The sequence below is a fragment of the Perca flavescens genome, chromosome 13, assembly GCF_004354835.1.
Source record: "Perca flavescens isolate YP-PL-M2 chromosome 13, PFLA_1.0, whole genome shotgun sequence".
Taxonomy (NCBI): Eukaryota; Metazoa; Chordata; class Actinopteri; order Perciformes; family Percidae; genus Perca; species Perca flavescens.
The window spans coordinates 6,214,818-6,235,655 of NC_041343.1; the positions used below are offsets into that span (position 1 = coordinate 6,214,818).

General features: G+C 41.1%; 1 protein-coding gene across 3 annotated transcripts in view; it reads right to left on the reverse strand.

Annotated features, from left to right (window-relative positions):
- gdpd5a (glycerophosphodiester phosphodiesterase domain containing 5a) overlaps window positions 1-20,547 on the reverse strand; it is a 39,729-nt gene extending 19,182 nt beyond the window's left edge. For 2 of the 3 annotated variants that reach the window (XM_028595632.1, XM_028595630.1), the window contains exons 1-6: window positions 20,189-20,547; window positions 12,118-12,292; window positions 880-983; window positions 548-641; window positions 405-464; window positions 227-325 (exon numbers count right to left, since the gene is read on the reverse strand). In XM_028595632.1, the coding sequence (XP_028451433.1) occupies window positions 227-325; window positions 405-464; window positions 548-641; window positions 880-983; window positions 12,118-12,234 (474 nt within the window). In that variant the 5' untranslated portion in view covers window positions 12,235-12,292; window positions 20,189-20,547. The remainder of the gene's footprint in view (window positions 1-226; window positions 326-404; window positions 465-547; window positions 642-879; window positions 984-12,117; window positions 12,293-20,188) is intronic. The other variant, XM_028595631.1, reaches the window with a different exon arrangement.
- Window positions 20,548-20,838: the final 291 nt, after the last annotated feature.

The following is a 20,838-nucleotide window of genomic DNA, read 5'->3' on the forward strand; positions in this document are numbered from 1 at the left end:
TTGTGTTTTTGATCAGTAATACCCCACTATGTCACTTTAAATCATTCAATTAAATGATCAATTGATGAAATTGCAATTTATTACACCTCCCTTTGACTGTCATTATTGTATACTGTATGTGATTTCAGTCAAAATGTGGAGAACCAAACAGGTAAAAACACAACAGCAAAAATAAAACATGCAGTAAGCGTATTGCACGCTCATGTCATTCTGTTTCGAGACCAACCTGCAGTGACACAAGCAGGATGTCCCACTCATCCCCCCATATGTCATCAACAGTGACGACGCCAGAGATGGTGGTGATCAACGTAGCCAACACTCCAATCTGTAGAGAGAGATTTTATTTTTTAAAGTGTGCGTGGAGCAAATCCATGGCCATTGATTCAAGATGTAAATCGCAGCACCTTGTGAACCCAGTAGAGGTTCATCTGCTGGCCCAGGGATATATGGAAAAGTGCTAAAATCTGAAAAAGAAACCCAGATGCAGCCAGTTAATCTCGCGATAAGCAAGTTTTCTAAAAAACAATTAGGGGTTTTAAAAAGTTACCATTAGGAATGTGATGTAGCTGAATCCCACGGTGGTGGATGTGAGGATGGGGATGGTCTCGTCCCTCCATTCTCCAGAGCGGTTGTATACTGACCTGGAGTGTGAACAGGTTAGGGTTTGAGTGATCTATGCGGATGGTGAAACTAATTCTTCTCTAAAAAAAGAAAACTTTGCTTAAGACTATGCAGCCCGGTACCACCATGAAATCACTATACACATGATGGGTGCTGCCTGCCACCCTGCTGTGGTAAGGTCAGCACCTTACTGTTCACAACCTCAACTGAACTAGTTCCAAAAGCTTGTCACAAACAGCTTACAATCACTTGACTCACCAGTTGAACTCGTTGAAATCATTTTGAGCCACCAACCAGAAGTAGGCCCAAAAGAGGAGCAGGAAGAAAGAACTGCACAGGATGATGAACCATGCACACTCCCACTGTGAAGGAAAGCACAAGCATCAGTTTACATTTTCGTTTTTTTACACTGAGACTATTAAATACATAGACAGAGGGTGAGATTTTCCGGGGGGATGTGTGGGATTTCCCTATTTTTGGTCAACATATCCCTGCCTCTGCTGAAACATTTTTATCCCCAGTGAGGACAAAATGTATTCCCCCCCCTCAAAGTGATCAATGCTACTTCAGCAATAGACCATATATTATATACCTAAAATAGAAGTATTTTAAACTAAATAAAGTGCTGTAATGTGACCAGTCTATAGTGAAAGTTGCTGGTTGTGTTTAGCCAATACAGCGCTCTGGAACGCAGGCTACCAGCGTCAGTTGTTTTAGCCGCCAACAGGTGACTGAGCCAGCTACAGGATGACGCTCCTATCAGAGGCCGTGGTAGTGGAGTTTAGCCAGAAAAAGTGAGCGTCATGCAGCGATGGCAGTTAACTTTAGACACCAAAACGACTAGTTAAGTCTAGGAAAAAGATTGTGGTTTGGATTAAAACACTCCCGAGGAATGAACAAGTGTTTCCTGGCTGAAAGTATTTTGTTTTTGACGTTAAGTGAACTCTGCTGTCCGGCTTGAAAGGGCTGTGTTTCATGTTGACACCACGTTGTCACATTTCATTTTGAGATTATTTTCATTCATTTAAGTTCATAAATAAGTGTTTTGGCATGGCTGGTCGAGTGGCACTATATCCATGGTATTGGAAGGGGGATTTAATTCTTGCACATTTTGTTTTGTTGTGCATGATCAAAAACATCCCCTCTGTTTTTTTCACAAATCGCACCCTGCATATATATATATATATATATATATATATATATATATATATATATATATATATATATATATATATATATATATACATAGTACAGGCCAAATGTTTGGACACACCTTCTCATTCAATGTGTTTCTTTATTTTCATGACTATTTACATTGTAGATTCTCACTGAAGGCATCAAAACTATGAATGAACACATATGGAATTATGTACTTAACAAAAAAGTGTGAAATAACTGAAAACATGTCTTATATTTTAGATTCTTCAAAGTAGCCACCCTTTGCTTTTTTTGATAACTCTGCAAACCCTTGGTGTTCTCTCAATGAGCTTCATGAGGTAGTCACCTGAAATGGTTTTACCTTCACAGGTGTGCTTTGTCAGGGTTAATTAATGGAATTTTTTCCCTTATTAATAAAAAAGCAAAAGGTGGCTACTTTGAAGAATCTAAAATATAAGACATGTTTTTAGTTATTTCACACTTTTTTGTTAAGTACATAATTCCATATGAGTTCATTCATAGTTTTGATGCCTTCAGTGAGAATCTACAATGTAAATAGTCATGAAAATAAAAAGGAAACGCATTGAATGAGAAGGTGTGTCCAAACTTTTGGCCTGTACATATACATATATATATATATATATATGTATGTTTGTTCTGCTTTACTCGCCCGGCAACACACACCTAACAGACAAAGTTAGCGACTAGCTGGTGGATAGCATTTAGCTGTTAAAAAGCCAGATATTTCCTTCAGGATTAGGTGGAGACCAAACCCAGAGCTTAAAGGAGAGTGAGTTTGCTAACATGTTATATCAACTTTATAGGGTGACAATATATCAATGTGGTGCTTACAGCTTGTTCCTGCTGTCCCCAAATAGCCCAAAAATACTAATACAGCTTACTAGGTACTAGCATCACACAGCCAAATTTCCCATCGTACAGGTTTTTATAATACTTTATTTTAATTTTACAATATTTAGAAGGGTGGAGATTAACTTTTAGTTTGGCTGACAAAATTACAACACAATGAAATTTAATATAGCTCATGATTAACTATTTTTCAAATTGGATACACAGTAATGTCAGACCCATTTAGGAACTACAGTAGTTAAAGGAGTCAGTTTCTCTTTTGCTTGTTATTGACAAGATCTTGTATGTAATGATATGTGATCATTACTATGGTGTACTCAGATATTCCCTTGGATGTTCTCTTGGTTTGAGATTAGAGATGCACCGATAGACCGGACGGTGAACCGGAAATGGTTTTTCGCTTGCTTGGCCACGACCGGCGACCGGCAGGTCAGTCTGACATATGGCGATTTCATGCCGGTCAACGCTACAATTAACTGACAACACAAGTTCTACGAGTTACAGTTCTCAAGGATGCACGCACACATGGATGCGACAGCACGGTCTCTTTTTCTCTCAACTTTTCCGCCGTGTGTCGCGCATACCCGCTTCCCACACCAGGAGTCATTTATATAGTTCTATTTTATAGTGATCCATTATCTGTTCAAAAAATGTTCTGATCTGTGCAAAATGTTCTATTAAAGAAAAGATAGAAAATAAATATTTGTGTGTGCTGTAAAGTGGTTAGAAAAAATGAAATCGGAATCGGCTAAAATTGGTATTGGCTGGCCTAAGTCAAAGAAAATCGGAAATTGGAATCGGCCTAGAAAGTTGTAATTGGTGCAGCTCTATTTGAGATTCTATGAGTGGAGCTTTTTTCTGTGTCTGTACAGTCATGGTGACTATCATTTATCAGGCTAACTATCCAGCTCTGCTATTTTCTCATAACATTCTGCTAATAAGGACTTCCTGTCATTCCCACATGCTATTACAAAGACAAAAACAAGAGGTTTACAGTAGCATAGGCATAGGTGTTTACAGAGTGTGTGCAGCACTCAAGGACTCTTCCCTTCAGTAGTTAAAAGGATTAGGAGCTAAAGCCATGTGAGGGAAGGTGTAAAGTATGATAGGTCAGTCAACAGATCCTGTTGAGCATTGATCAGCTTTGCAACACATCGTGCCTGGACTCACCATTTGCAGCAGCTTATGTTGGGAGATAATGAGATGTGTGTGTAGGTAAAGCGCAAATGGCTGCACTGATGAAGCAGTTGAGTCTACACAGAGCGACTTGTAAAGGGTCTTCTAACATGATGCAGCCAGTAGCAACGTGGCACTAGAGGTGGGAATGTGACAAGTACCAGTGGCCGTTTTATAATTGGTATCGCAGCTACCTGGAGGTCAACTTACACAATTGTGTCCTGGATATGAGTCACTTTTATATTCAAAGAAACACAGCATTTTCCATCTACCCACATTTCATGGTTTTTTATAGTCAAGAAGACCACCTGCCAAAACGTGTGACTTATATGATTCCGCTCTAGTTATTATGAAGATTTCTGCATTGTGGTTTTCATTCTAAGTGGGCTTGCAATGGAGGGAAACGGCTGAACACAACGAAGTGTAGTTCACAGTATTTCTGAAAAATCACCCAGGAAACCCAACTTTTCCCAGAATAATTAACCAAATTCCAGATTTTTTAAAATGTATTCTCCTTTATCTATATAGCTCAACAGTGACCCACTTTTCGAATAGCTCTGGTTCCGGAAGTGATTTTCACCCTTCAATATCTCCATTGATGTTTCATTAAATGCTTATATAAAGAGTTTTAAGCCTGCAACCCAGCCAACCAGCTACGAGATGAATCGTGACCATAAAACATTTGATTTGGCGCAAAATAACATCTTGGAAACGCAAAGGCAAAGGAACAAGACTTCCAAACGTACGGAAACGATCATAGACTTGCGGCTGAAGTGAACATTGACATGGTAACCGCGAGCTCAACCAATCAGAGACGTCACTGTTACGCTTAGGATTGTGGGTAGTGTATTATTTCGCCATGGCATTGTGAATAAAACACGTTTTTCTTAAAACTATTCTGATTTCATATGGACTTGTAGCTTCTTAAGGAGCAGAAACCTTCGTTTCACAATCTCGTAGCTTGTGGTCAGTCTACCTTAGATGGTTTAGACATTAAAGCTCATTATCAAAACCCTTATGGAGAAAATGAATGGGATTTTTGTTTCTGGAAACACACTGTTGAGCTCTATAGTATGCGTCCTCCAGAGACCGGCTGTTTGGTAGATTAGGATTCCACTTTCAGGCAGGGTTACGACTGGGGTCAGAGCAAGGTTGTGACTAACAGGTCAAGTAATCCCTGGCTGAGAAAATCTCCTTGGTGAAGAACATTGTGAAGAGGAGAAGCCTGCTCCTCAGTAGCTGCTACCAAAACTCCCTTTAGCAAGACTTTCAATCCACAGCTGCTCCAGTGGGGCTGTCTGTCCTGCCTCCAAAGCAGGGATACCTCTGAATGACGGTGGGCAATATGGGTAACTGTCATGATTTGGCCTTGCCACCTCCACTTTCCTCACGTTTCCCTTCCCTGCTGTCTCTCGCTGCGTCTCATGTTGCTTAAATTTCCTCCCCGAGTCCTCCACTTGCCTCCCTTCCTCGCGTCTTAGTCCCTCCCACCGAGGAAATCACGGGAGAAGAGAGGCAACGAGCAAATGTGTTTTTAGGTAGATGAGATGTCCTTTCTTCTGAAGCGTCACGTGAATTCGTCGGCTGTAAGGGCGGAGTTAGCAACGGCTTTCAGCTGCCCGGCTTCCGGGAAGGCTGCTCCTCGATGCTCGCTCCTCAGGGCAGAAATAAGAGCTTTGAGACGGCCTTCACCGAGGAGGGACAGAATAACTTCCTGGGGACCGAGGAGTCGAGGAGCTATTAAATAAGGTTGACGAGATTCAGCCTCTGTCCGTCATGATCTGTAAGTGTGTGTGATTGTGGACGTGTTGCTCTGGCTCCCCCTCTTCTGGCTGATTATCACCTGCAGTGTCTCACACCTGTGGCTCGTTCCAGTAATCAAACCAGCCAGTGGAACAGTTAGTCAGTTCCCCTTCAGTGGGTAACCAACGCTACGGCCTGGTCCTAGTGGCCAACATTTCTGTGTCTCTGCCTTTCTCTAGTTCACCACCTGTGTTTAAGGCGTTGCCTGCCTGCTCAGAGTCGTGTTCTAGAACACGCTGCACTCCAGCTGTTTTTCACGGCAGACATGTTGACATGTCATAATAGGAAAAGCACAGGTGTATTCAAACCCATTAATGATGGCTGTATTCCACTTAGGAGAGGCCCTGGTACTGTGCATGCTGACTCACTGAAATAGCTTACTGGGACACTTGATGGAATTGAGCCATCATTAAGGTTATCAATTTCAGCTGTCAAAATGTCTGCTGTGAAAAAGGTCCATTGTGTACTGTGAACCTCTCACCAGTCTTCCCACCGTGACTCCTCAGTTCTCCTACTTGCTGACTTTGACTTTTTTTTAAATAAATATACCTGAGTTAACCGTTCATCTGGATCCATTCTACAGAACTATAACAGATACAGTTTCACAGTGAATGCAACTCTATATTAAAGTAACAAATACAGTTTGCGATATTGTAAATCTTGTGGAAATTGAGAGATAAAAAGCCTACATACTAAAGACAAAAACTGATTTTCATCAAATTAATGTATAAAACCGTTAAATCCAATAAAGGCAGTTCTGCTGATTTTTTTGCACCATCTGCTTGAATGGCATAACGCAACCAGAGACATGGAAGGGATATATTCGCCTGAACATCAATTATAATACCAGTTAAACATTTTAGAGGTGAAAAGGAGCTACAAAATGGTATATCTGTGCTTGAAAAGGACATTTGAAAAGATGTCTTAGGGTTCGTCATACTGTCTTATATTTCATCCATTTAGTGAACTGCGCTAGTTGCCTCCATATCATATTTTCCAAGCTTAAGCAGGCCACTCTCACTGTGCAGTACAAGTCGTTGTCAGGGGAGCCGTGTGATATCTGACACTTTTCCCTGAGTGCTACATGGCCTTCAAAGGTTTCTCCATCGCTCGATTTGGAACTGCTGGTACCCAACTTCTGACAGCGCTCATAAATCCTGATCTCTGTGCTGAATTCACCTTATGACAAACCACTCCCTCCTCCTTTTTTCTGCTGATAAATACGGCACACAATGGCCTGTTTCAGACAAGGTCCGTGTCACAGTACACATGGGTGTATGCTGTATACAGGTTTGCAAATATAAGGTGTGTTACATGTAAAATGGACATGTGCAATGGTAGAACAAAGTGGAACTTGAATAATAGAGTTCAACCATGGATTATACAAGTGGTTCACTATGGAAATTAAAATGTATGTGAGTCATATTTTGCATGCTGCATGGTCAAAATGTTGAATAGATATACAGTATGTCTAACGTATGCTAGGACAGAAATAAAAAGAAACATTAATGGGTTGATGGACAAAAACAGCCAATGCATAATTTATGGTAAGGTAACATATTATATTACAAATCTTTTTTAACCTGCATTAATTTTTTTTGGGCCACTGCACAACAAACTCTAAACACCAGACTGAGATATGATCACCTTATAAAGTCGATGTGGCAAATATGTTAGCGGACAGTTGCCTATTAACGCAGACACAATATTAGCGTTCATTTGGCATACATTTCTGGCCATGAGGTAAATGTTCCACTTTCTTCACCAGCTAGTTGCTAACTTTAGCCCCTTTACATGCACTGCAAACCTGACATTATCTAGACATTACTCGGAGAAGCTGTAAGTGAGAACTCAAATATCCAAATCAGTTGGACCGGACATTAAACAGACTTTACCCTGCAAGCTCTCTAGTACAAAGTATGTGTAATGTCCGTTTGAGCCCATGTGGGACTAGAGCAGGTCATTGTCCTAAGAATTCACAGCGACTGAGTATTGAGTATTTTCTCATTTTATTAAGAACTTTAGTGCAAGTTAAAGTGCTCATATTATGCTCATTTTCAGGTTCATAATTGTATTTAGAGGTTGTATCAGAATAGGTTTACATGGTTTAATTTTCAAAAAACACCATATATTTGTTGTACTGCACATTGCTGCAGCTTAGGGCTGGGCGATATATCGATATTAAAAATATATCGATATATTTTTAAATGAGATATGGAATTAGACCATATCGCATATATCGATATAGTTCAAATGCGATCCTTGCTCCCATAGATATATACACAGATGTCGCCTTGAGGTTCTAAACATACGTCAAAACCGCCGCCATCTTGGAACAGGGGTCCGAAGCATTCAGATCAACGCTAAAGATGCCGGACTTTTGTACTGCTTAATTATGTTCGATAGAGGAAATGAAAAGAACAAACAGCAATGAATAACATTTAACAGGTGACAATGTGTTTTATGATTTATGTATGCCGCCTTCGACCAGCAATCTGAGCTCCGGCGGCAGCGGGAGGCGGAGAGCTCCGTGGCCGGCCGCAGCGTCTCTTCCCCGGGAAAAACACAGCTTTGCCTCGCTGCTGCCGGGTCCCCGCTGATCCAGATCGGACCAGCCAAAGACAGAGTGGTGATCGGTAGGATCTTACACGTAGTCCAGGGCGACCTGTATGTCGATATCGGTGGAAAGTTCCACTAAGTTTGCCGGCAGGCGGACGGAGAGAAGCTACAGCGGGGCAGCAGAGACCGTCTGCGGCTGCAGGATCTGGAGCTCAGTGCCCGTTAAAATGACATGTAACGCATAAATACATACAGAAATAAATAGTGGAGGAATGAGCCTGGACATTTCAGTCTGTTTTAAACTTCACCTTGAAGCAGAAACTCTTAGTTCAGAAGGGTGAAGTTTCCGTTTGGACTCAGATCTGTGAACCGATCATAATAAATATTCTTTGTATTAACACATTAATTAGTTTCTTTGTTTTGTAGTCGATAGTTCATCTTTTAGTTTACTTAAGTGGAAGCAGTATCAAGTGGAAGAATGGGACTATAAACCTAGGCTTACAGGCATGAGGCATTACATTTTGAACAAAGTAGATTATATTAATATCAAAAGCTTAATTGACCTTTGGAACGAATCACAAATATGGAGCTTTGATTTCAAAAAAGGTACTCCTGTTATACAGTATTTAGGTTTACATTTTATTATTTGAACAGCTGAGCATTTAATCATGAACCAGGTGAAGAAACCGGTTTATTATTTATTTGATTTTGCAACTGTTTCTATGAAACTACTTGTGACAGGTCATATTTGATTTGGGCTTTAACTGAACATTTGCTCTCACTTTGCGGAAAAAAATATCGGGATATATATCGTATATCGATATTCAGCCAAAATATATCGGGATATGACTTTTGGTCCATATCGCCCAGCCCTACTGCAGCTCCTCTTTTCATCCTGTGTGTTGAGCTCTCTGTTTTAGGTACAGAGTGAGACATCTCACTTCTGCTCCATCTTTGTTGGGAGTCGCACATGCGCACTACCTAGGTAAGGACTACTAGCCAGTCAGAAGCGAAGAAGCAGAGTATGAGGGCGAGCCCTGACAGTACCTAGGTAAGGACTACTAGCCAGTCAGAAGCAGAGTATGAGGGTGTGCCACGCTAGCAGCTAGGTGAGCATTATAACATGTGTTCCAAAGTGACCACGTTTGTCTCTGAAGTAAAGGCTGGACTACAATAGAGCTGTTTGGAGCAGTTGGTGAACAGTGTTTTCTGTTGGAGATGGTAAGTCCCTTTGGGGGGGGGACTTTGGGCTTTTTCACTTTGTCAACCTATAACGTGCACAAAAAAGATATATAACACAATAAAGAAAAGGAAAAAAGCCCAAAAGCATAATATGAGCACTTTAACATAACCTGCAAGGATCAGAACGTAAAAGCCTTGTCCAAATGACACACATCTTTGACATTGCGATAAAAATGATATAGAAAAATAATGTATATATGATACATTTTATATTGTTTTGTCGATATATATTGTGATGTCGCCCAGCCCTAGTTCTTACTCATAAAGGACAGTAATCTGTAATCAGACAGCATTTCAGTGCATGAATGCTAACCTATCTGCTTATGTGCTTGCACTGTGTGTTTGACTACATTCAGCTTTGCAAATGGAGACAGAGAGGGGAAAGAGGCAGCTGTGTGCTTGTATTTTCTCCTCTTGGTCAACCCACCATCAGTGCTCGCCTCACACATTCAGTAAATGGACTAATTTACGGAAGAGCCACTGGCTCTTTGTGATAAAGAAGACATCCAGCAGCAGTAGCTGTGGCTGTCCAGTGGGTTTCCAACACAGCTGGGTGTCTGGCTCTGCTTTACACATCCAAACACTGCACTGTGTCTGTTACTTGCTTTATTGTAAGGATCGTTTTCCCCAGTTACTAGGGCCCGGTCTAGAAGTCACTTAGGAATTCAGTAAAAAAAAAGAAAAAATGGGTTTACATCAACTTTTAATGGATTAGTTTTGGAAACAACCTTTAGGATTAAAACAAATCTATTCTAAATGTTTTCATTTCTAAAATACCTTAATAATTACTAAAGAAAAGCTCAAACGAATGAAGCTACACATTTATTAGATGCCTTACAAACACCGTGGAAAGATAAACAAAGGTTAGGCTGGGATATTATCAGTTTTTAGTGTTTAAGTAGATTAATAGTTAGTTTTGATTTTGAAAAATAAAGCTCTTCAACACTGCCCAACATTTTTATTTTAAATAAATTTAAAAAGGCTTTTATTTTCAGTGCTAGTTGAGATCCCAAAGTGTGTTTTTTGTAATGTACAATAGAAGGCATGGTAGCTAAGGAATGAGCTAAGGGAAAATGCAACATACTGCATGTACGTTGCACTTTTCAGTTACTGTTGTGTAGTCTTGTTTGGCCTTTCACAAAGCCTGAGCCAAATCTATTTTCTGGCCTTCAGAACCACTAAATGGAAAATAGGTAATTTATTTCTGAGGTGCAATCAGGTTGCAGTGTCAGCAGGATTATGTTGTCTCATTATCAGCCTCTGTTTTGCTCTGCTGCACAATATGTACAATAAGATGATGGCCACACACACTTTACTGAATCTACTTTCTTTACATACATTTACGAGAACCCTGCATAACTAAGTATACGTGGAAATAGAGATAAGAATGTTCAGGCTGTAAGCTTTTATCACAATTATTAGGTTACCAGGATGTGCATAAATACAGTAGATGTACACACGCTTTCTCTTAGCAAATCAAGGTTTCTTTATCCTTTTTGCTGCCACTCTCCAACAGGATGTAAGCCAGGTTATAACTAAAACAGCACTTGCATTTAACAGACGCACTGTAAATACTATGTCTTAAGCTTAATTTAAGAACTAAGATTATCAAAAATCTGCAAATCTACGATTTGATTTGACTTTTGCTTTTAAGGTCACGATTCATTTAATTTAGATTTAAACTTCTTTTTTTTTTTAACAGGGACAGCGATTTAACAATAAGAGCCACTATATTGCAGAAGGGTATAACCGTTTGAATTTGTTCAGAGATTATGAAGTGTACTTATTGAATGCACTATTAGTTTAACAAGGTGCACATGAAGGCACCATGGAGCCCACATGCTTTACCTTTGCTATTTGTTTACAAGTCAATGTGGTACTGTTTTTTATCCATGTTATACTGTCTGTTTTATATGTTTTAATGTTTTCTGTGTTGCATGTTATGTGGTAGTCTACAAAGTTTTAAGGATGTCATGCCTCTTAGACTGTAAACCTAGCTTATCTATGGGTGCCAATAAAGTAACCTGAACCTTCACTCACTCACTGCATGCAAAATGTTGCCACACTGGTGACTTCAGGGAAAACAGATTTCCCTGTCTGGTTGTTTCTCCATCATCTCCGACTCCAGCAGTAGCCATGGTGTCTGGAAAAGTCAAGCTGCAGGCTACCGGTAAGCTAAAATGACCTTTTGTCTCTAGCTGCATGCTACCAGCTGGTACGCTACGCTGTGTCTGCTGTTGTTTTTTTGTTTTTTTTATGTATTTTTCTTCAGCCCTGTCTCAAAGTCCGCTTAGGGAGGAGGATGGATGGGTCAAACAAACACAGGACTTTCACCCAGGACACAGCAAAGTTCTCGTACGGTGCTTAAACGTTTAATATTTGAGACCTTTGGCTTCTTTTCTTCAATGAAATGGGTTTTGTAAGAAAAGTATTGAAAGAAATATTGTAATGGTACTAAAATAGTAGCACTAGTACATAAAAAATCAACAGTAATCAGCTTTAATCAAAGATCTATGATTTGATCATCCATCTGCAACAACTGCATCTACATACAATCATAGTACTACAGTAATACAATAAGGTTGTGACAGTAATAGAAAGGTATTTATTAGCATACCAAGCAAGTCACATTTGAATTTTATATAAATATATTACCATCACATATTATCACTTAATGTTTAGCCTTACCCTGGAGCTGTCCTCTTGGGAACGCTGGTAGCGTTTCCAGCGGCAACCATAGATCCCAGTGACGAAGGACACAAAGACCTGTTTCTCGTAGACCTGTAAGGGTTGGTGTTTCACCATGCTCCTTCAGCCTCAACGCGCCACCAGTCTGTTAACATCCCACACAGGACTGGGAACCCTGAAGAAGATCAAAGTGTCAACAAACAGAACAAGCTCTCCGATAATTAGCTCTGTCTTTGTACATACAATTACAGTTTTCATAGACATGCCATGACACGTCATGTTGCTGAGGTATATTTTCACAAAACACCATGAATATGTTTGACCGTCCTGGGCCTTGTTTGGAGTTACAACACCTGGGGGAGGAAGTCAACACACTATTCAATAGTGAGTCATGTCTGGGGACAGAGGTAATAATAAGGTATATGCTGTCACTGAGTCAACGTTTACCAATACAAGGATTTATGACTGTAGAAAATAGGCATCGGCAGGTATAGGCAGCATCTATCTCTGGGTATGACTCGATCCTTTAACAAGAAGAGCATCAGTGAAATGGAAAGAGTAAGATGGAGTCAGCGTGTTGCCCCTTAAACTCACTTCTGCCTCAGGGAGAAGCGTGTTGCCTTGGTGGCAGGTAAAAATGTCTTGGCACAGGAGCTATTGTTTTCAGTGGCTCTCTGGGAGAGATGGTGCTGTGCCTTGTCTCTTTTTTTTCAGGTACCATTATTGCTCTTTTTTACTCTACTTTTAGCATTATTTTTGTGTGGAGTAGCGTATGGAATAACATAATTGTAGTTTGGGTATGTGTTATTTACCGTATATTATCTCTTATAATAATGTTGGATACTGGGAACAAACTTCCAGTCCAAGCATGTGGCCATTAGGACCATATTTAAAAAAAAAAAAAAAAACCTTGGTGACCGGGGTAAGTGACAGATCCTAAGATAATGTTGACTTTTAAAGGATCATTGCTTTTTTTTATGTGCATGGCTCTATGGATGGCAATGCGATTCTACCACTTTGGTCCATGGTGACACAGTATTATGGAATAGAATGAAAGTAGAACAGACACTGAAATGGTTGCCGTGGTCATTTGACATCAGTTCAAGAGAAAATGGCATTTTGTTGTTTGTTGTGTGTTGTCATGGTGACAACACACGTCAGCGGGGCTGATAAGTGTGTCACCCTCAATAGTTTGAGAACTTGGCCAACCATCCACAATAAGCCGGCCTTTTTCTTTTGTCTGTCTCTTGATGAAGCAATTAAATCCAGCAATCCTCAATTCCTCTCTGGCAGCAAGGCAATGGACATAACTGCCTGAATGAGAATTTCCGATGTACTCTCAACATTTCTAAGAAAATACCTTAAGGAATAATGGTTGGATGGCTAAAAGAAATTGTACAGGAATTCATGGTCCCAAGAGGATGCTATTTTTAGTTCTATTTTCAATACCTTGACAACTATTGCATGGATTGCCATGCGATTTCGTACAGATATTAGCATTGTCCAATTAGCAATCAGCGTCAGCTGTACATTGTGTTTATCAAATGTTAGCATGCTAACACACTTAACAAAGATGGCGAACCTGGTAAATATAACCTAAACATCAGCATGTAAGCATTGTCACTGTGAGCATGTTAGCATGCTGATAGTTGTTAGCTTTTAGCTCAACTGCTGTGCCCAAGTACAGCCTCAGAGCTGATAGCATGGCTGTAGAATCTTGATCTTTTCTAGTTTTAATTTGGTGAACTTCATTCATTGTCGGGTTACCTGGCTGATAGTCTATAGCATTGCCCCATTAGAGCTGGAAAATCCGCCGTATGTCCTTATTTTCGGCCGCATTTCACTGTTGGTGGATTTTTACATACATACACCCTTCACGTTATAGTCAGATCGTGTCAAAAAGCATGAGGCCTCCTTATTCAGTGAGACTACTGTTTTGGTCCAGCACAGATTACTGCAGATGGTTGCCTATAGTGGGGACATTTCACAAGCGCACCCATAATCCTCACACCACTTAAGAAAACAGAGCCATTTGGCTGCCATGACCATGGTTAATTTCCTGCACCGGACCATGAAAATGAGGTTTTTCTAGACAGAAAAAACACTATCTCCCATTGAACAGAAAAGGCGGCAATGAACAGCAATGTCCCAGCCAGCTACTGTGGCGGTAGATAAGAGCATGTAACTTTGTCAACGGTCCTTAACAAAACAAACTGCTCCTTTGTCCTTATCGCTGAGCAGAGAAATAACTAAATTTGTCTGGCTGCATCTCTTTTTTACTGCTAACACTCAGTTTCCATGTCATACCAAAATTCAAAGCTAATAGTGACAGGAACCTTTGATTCACATTCACAAGAAGATTCATAGGGGAACAAGACACAAGTCTACATTAGGGAATAAGGACCCCTTAGCTGAAAGAGAGACAGAGCAAGGATCCCCTACTACATATAGAACTAAAAAAACTCTACATGCCAGCAGGCGGCAGTAATCTTGTCATTCAAAAAGGTATACCGGATATGCTAACCGTTGCTATGATGATACATACAACCATACAACAAAACATAGTTTGATCCGTTCGAATGTGTCATTTTAGAAGGAATATTCAGACGTCATTTTTGGCCAATTTTGACAACCCTGTCATGTATTGGATTGATCAGAACAGATGAACGTAAAGATGCAAAATGAAAAGAGTCATCTGTGTGTGCCTTCTGTGTGTTGACTTAAGTCGTTTGCTTGCTTCCGTCACTTCCATTTTTCTTCTCGTGCACTGATTTGCTTAATCTGAACAATCGGAGTGATTCCTCTAACCGACAGCTCTGATGCCGATTCAACAAAAAAAAGCCAACGAGGATCGACTAGTGCCGACTGTGCAGGACACAAGGCAAAAATAAAAGAAACGGACGCTAACCATCGCCCCAACTTTGGCTACAGCCGGCCGTCTCCCTGTCTTTTTACTGTCTGACAGAAATTGCTCTAAGTAGCCTACTTAAAAACCTTTAAAAGAATAACATAATTGAAACCAACTGCAAGTTATCTGTTTGAAGGGGTTTTTACAGTTGACGCATCCAAGCTGGCGCGCAACATCGTGACGTCAAAATGATGTAATATCCGGCCGGCGCATCCGATTTATGGCGCGCGAGCCGAGGTCGTCCACGGCTTCTTTTTTTTTCAGCGGAAGCATTGACGGCAATGCTGCTGCTAGTTCTGTCGGTGTTTACCTTTTTCTTCTTCTTCTAGTCCGCAGAAAGAGCAACGTCGGTAGCCTTTGCTCATTAGCGCCACCGCTGTTCAGGAGAAGACTGCAGCTAGTGTCGCGACCACCAGCGCAGGTATAAATACTCACGGCGATCTCATGATGTCACATTTGTATGCGCCAGCTGGGCTGCGTCTAGTATATAATCAGCTTGACTGTATATGTACTGCATAGTTGCAGGAAAATACAATACAATTGTGTTGGGTATTACGTGTGGCATGCTGTACAGTACTTAAGCTGTGTTTCCTATTCAGGTGTTCCCAGGGGATAAGTGTGAAAGTTTGTTTAGGATCCACTGCCAAATCTATACAACAATCTTCAAAAGGGGGAAATTGTCATGCGTCCACCATGCAGATTTGCATCCTTTCACTGTTGACTGGTTATTATATGGGAACTCCCAGGCCTGAGGAAGCCTTCTCCTAAATTCAGAGGAGTTGGCAGATTCCCAGCATTCACATCCTGACCCCATCGTCAAACAAGAGCCAACTATAGCTGAAATCACATGGGCCTTATTCCAGCCAGGTTAGCCTATTGTCTCATTGTGGCTCTCTACCATGGTGCTACCGTAACAGAGCTGTGGTCATCATGAGGTAAACTAGGCCCAGTCAGCATTGAGGTGCTTCAGTCCTCTATTGCTGTGTGGTTTCAAGCTTCTTTACCGAGTGAACTGGACATTACTCCACATAAATGATGTCTGGTACAATATGTATTCAGAAAGGATGCAACCATTAAAGATTTGTCTTCCCATATTGTATCTTTCTTTCCCAGTGGGTGTAAACTGGACTAAAGGGAATACAGCTGATTTGATTGATGGCCTACAAGTCTCTGTCTGACATCAGGGTTAATGCCATGATAGTCAGAAGTTTTTGATGGAGCGGAGCTGTGCAAAGAACAAAGGCAATGCTCGTTGCAACACAAAATATGAACCAAATCCAACTTCTTATTGGAAAAAAATAAGTAAGTTTTCCCGATCCAGGACAACATTTGACAGAAAAGATGAATCTGCTAATAAAATATGTGCTGCATAAACTACCGTGGCCTTTGAAGGAATGTCTTTCAACACAACCGGTGGTATTTGCAGGGAAACCACTGTGCACAACCACACAGGCAATTCTGAGAACACCAGACGCAGAAGCTTTTGACCTCAATGAACGCGAGTTTGAATGAGCCTGCATTGACCTGATGGAAATGCACATTAGTAGTAGTACAAATTCAACGTGTTTATGAAATGTCCTACAGTATAGGGGCTGTAGAGAGTCAGCTGTGTCAGCTGATTTTGTGGTGTACAGTAGCAGGGACTGTGCTGTTGACTGGACTCCTGGGTGTAGTGTGCTGTTCATTTTTTATGTATTTTATACTGTGTCTTTTAGCTTCCGTTTCATGCTGTGTACAGTATAGTCTCTCCTCTTTTTCTGGACAAGAACTTTGAATCTGTCATTGTCGCTAGGGCTGGGATGATACACTTTAGTCCCGATTTGATTATTTCACGATGCATGGGCACCGATTTGATTTGTATTGCGATTTTAACTTATTGCCATTCTACAAGTATTGTGATTCAATAGTATTGAGTATTGCGATTTTCTTTTCCTTCTTTAACAAAAACAAAAATTGAATAATACACTTCTAGAGACAATATCTCATGAGGCATTTCTAAAAACTGGTAGTTTTCAGTCAGTCAGTCAGTCAGTCTGACATTTATTATTCATTTGTAAAGAAGAACATAACACGGATTCTCTGCATTTTCTGCAGAGAATCCATATTATGTTCTTCTTTTCTGTCTGTTTTGCTGGAAACGGATATGATGATCAGCGGTACTGCATAAACAGAACATATTTAGGTGAATCATTGGTAAAACAATAAATATAAAATATTGATTCTAGGGAAAAGAATCGATTTTAAAAATTGTCGCAAAATAAATCACAATACGTACGTGAATCACACACACACACCCACCCCTCCCACCCCTAATTGTCGCATTTACAACCAGCACCTTGCAATTTTGTGGAGCAAGCTGTCCAAATATTACTCAACCAGGTTCACCTGTACTCAGCCTACGACAAAGCTCTCTCTTGTGGGGCTTCCAGCTGGCCTCACACTCAGCTGGCTTTAGACCACTTCCCTCTCACGAACCTGCCATCTACCGGATAGGCCTTCACTGCTCTCCTCACCGCCTTGCCAACTGCCAGAAGTACCCTGGTTCAGGCACCTCACTGTGTCCAAGTTGTCAGTGGAGATAGATGTATGTGCTCATTGAATAATAATACAATAATCCACTAAGTGTCAGCCAAATCTGCCATATGCGTCTATTATTAGCCTTTTATCTCGGTCACTGTCGCATCTTTCCAGGCTTCCATCGTTCACTCCTTCATGAAATTTATATATGCATGCATTAATAGTATCCTTAATATTTCAGTGGATTTAGCCAAAAATAGAGTTTCCATTAGTGCCACACGCTCATTGCATTCCCCCGCAGGAGTACGAGGGCACGGAGTGGAAACAAAGCTGCTGCTGAAGCCAATGACTTTATTTCACTAAATGTTGATGTTTTCCCTGTGCTAACCTACATCCATCATTGGTCATGAGACGCGAGCTTCTGCTTGTTAAAGTGCCGCCCTGTCCTCCTGCCCGGCTGCACATTATTAGCCAAGCAACACCTGCCAGTTCTGAAAGCAACCTCTGATTTATTAAAGGTGATATTAGTCTGGCAGATGCAGTGAGCGGCGCTGCAGGAAGGCCCGGGGTACAGACAGAGATGATAATTGGAAGTCAGACATGCCTTCTTCAAATCAGATGTGAGAGGACAAAAGGTAGAGAGAGACCAGTGTGATTAAAGCTTCATGCATTTGCTTTGCAAAGATGGTGACATCACTTCTTGTTTGTCGAAGAGTTCAAGAAACCCACTACCGGTCAATAACTCAGCCTTTAAATATAGCGTTTTCTCTACCATTATAAGGCTTTTGAGCTTGATGCATGGTTGTGCGGAGGTTCCACGCAGAGCTTTTGTCATAGCCTACATAAGTGACCTGATGTTTGTACTTGTGCGTCGAGTCGTCATGTGTGTGTGTGTGTGTGTGGGGAGTGTGTGATGGAACGAGGGAGAAAGTGAGAGAGTGCCGGCGATTAGCTTCGCAGCGAGTACTGAGTCCAGCGTCATGGTGAGAGAAACGAAGAGTGTACCCTGTGCTTTCTTAGCCTGGCTGCGCCCTCCTATGTACTTTGGCTCAATCTTTAGCCAATCTTTACCGGTCCAATCAGCGAACAGAGGGAGTGGCTGAGAACCAGAGGACCAGGCTAGTGCTTTCTGACCACGGTGGGAAATCTGGAGTTGGAAAAGTTAACTCTCTCCTTGATTTCATGTTGTCACTACCCGATGTGAGTCGAGTGCAGATGTGAGCTGCGCATGTGTCACTTTGCGACTTCACGCAGATCTGTTTTGCTGTTAGCCACAGAATAATGAGATACTGTAGGTCCATTACATAGCAGTAAGTTAATATTTAGCGTAAGGCATCACATTTTCACGGCATGATGCCTGATGTCAGTTCTGGGTTAGAGGCTGAAGTAGCCTACCAGAACCTGCTAACGAGAGACTTCTGTAATGTCAATACAATAAAAATGGACCTACATAACGAAGTTCGTTCACTGCCGGCTACAAGTTAGCAATCAAACACAACAAAGGCTGTCAATTGAATTGCGTTTTGAGCTAATGTTAGCCATCAAACAATCATAGATAGCTAAAACGTTTGCCGGATCCGGATCCCTTGGCGTTATGCGGAACGCCATATTCGCGACTCACATCTGCACTCGACTCACATCAGGTAGTGACATCAGAGAAGGAGAACTAGCAAATGAGTCGGTGGAAATGCAACGGTACCAAGCCACATCGCTGCGACGTGTAGTTACATTTATCGAGAGGTGCGCGTCAGGCTACGGCGTAGGGTCCGCCGTAAGTTTGTGTCTCCACGTACCTACATACGTAGCAACGGTGTAGATTTTACGCAGAAGTATAAATCAAGCTTAAGGCGGAACACCCAACCTAACCCGAATGAATGTAACATCAATATGAGCATTAAAACAAACTAAATTACTTTTCTCAGATCTGATGATTGTAGTCGGCTTTTCCAACGTTTTAGACATGTGGGGATGATAATGGACCAAAATGATGTGAAATTGCATTTTCTTTTTTATTAAAAACATTTTCTTAGGGTAAGACCCCATCTCCCCGCCAAATATGTGCACCTACGTCTTCCACAAACACTGAAATACATTCATTACATAAAGAATTCAGTCAACTATGTTTATGGGGACAACTGGATTATATGCAGTAGAAAATGATTAGTTCATATTTTCAGTAATCTTTAAATGAACCGAAGAGCCTCTACATATCTACCTCATCGGTTCAGTGTTTATCATGCCAGAAAAAAAAAAAAAAGGTCATAAAGGTAATACTATTTCTTTCTGCAGCAGGTGTCACTAAAGCTGCTCAGCAAACACATTCAGTTCGACTTATTTCACAACTGTCAATCAACACATGAAAAACACCTGTGTTCTGGAATCTTTCAGGTCTACAGTATCACAATGTAGCCTATGGGCCCTTTTGGAGACACTAGGGTGTCATTAGACAGTCATAACAGCCTGTGCGGAGATTGGCTATAACAGTTGTAACAACTGAAAACTATGAAAAAGCAATGCATTCACACACAAAAACGCACCCAGTGAGGACAGACCACTCAACTCAATTCCACAAACATGACACATCGATTGTGACAGTTAACTCAGATTATATCAAGATAATCCGATGAAGTGCGCACAAACACGTACCTTACCTCCACGACAGCCTTTTTTTCTTTTTCTTTTTTAAATCCTGGACAGTGTTGGGAGCGTCAGAAGCTCTCGGTTAATCAGTTATTTCCATGGATGTTGACATAATGTCGTCTCTTCACTGTTGGACTTTACGGATTCATACAAGTCTCTAAAGTAACTTTGAGCGGTCGTGTGGCGCGGACCGATGGCACACATCGGCCTCCTGTCCTGGGGTAGGGTACTCCGACAGCGAACCGCAACGCAACGCGCCGGACGTTTTTTTTTTTAAATCGTGAATGTTGTAATAACTCGTGGGATAGTTTCCTCTTGAATTAAAGACGTATCTCCGGTGTTCATAGCAGAGTTCAAAGCTGTAATCCGTCTGACACGGAGTGGGCGGAGCTGCACACTGCAAAAAATACTCCATCTGAGCAAATCGGTTTGGACCGACCGCAGGGCCAACTCGTGTGTTGGGATGGGTACTTTTTTACAGCGTGCGGGGTGTCTCTGTCGCAGGTAAATGGACCTGCAGTTGGACTTCTGCAGGTGTACATGGTCATAACGGTGTTGGTAGTTTTTCTGCAATGAATGAGTCGTATCATTAAGCAAAACAAAAATATGTCAATGCCACTTTATAATAATGCACACTTTATAAGTTTATAAATGGT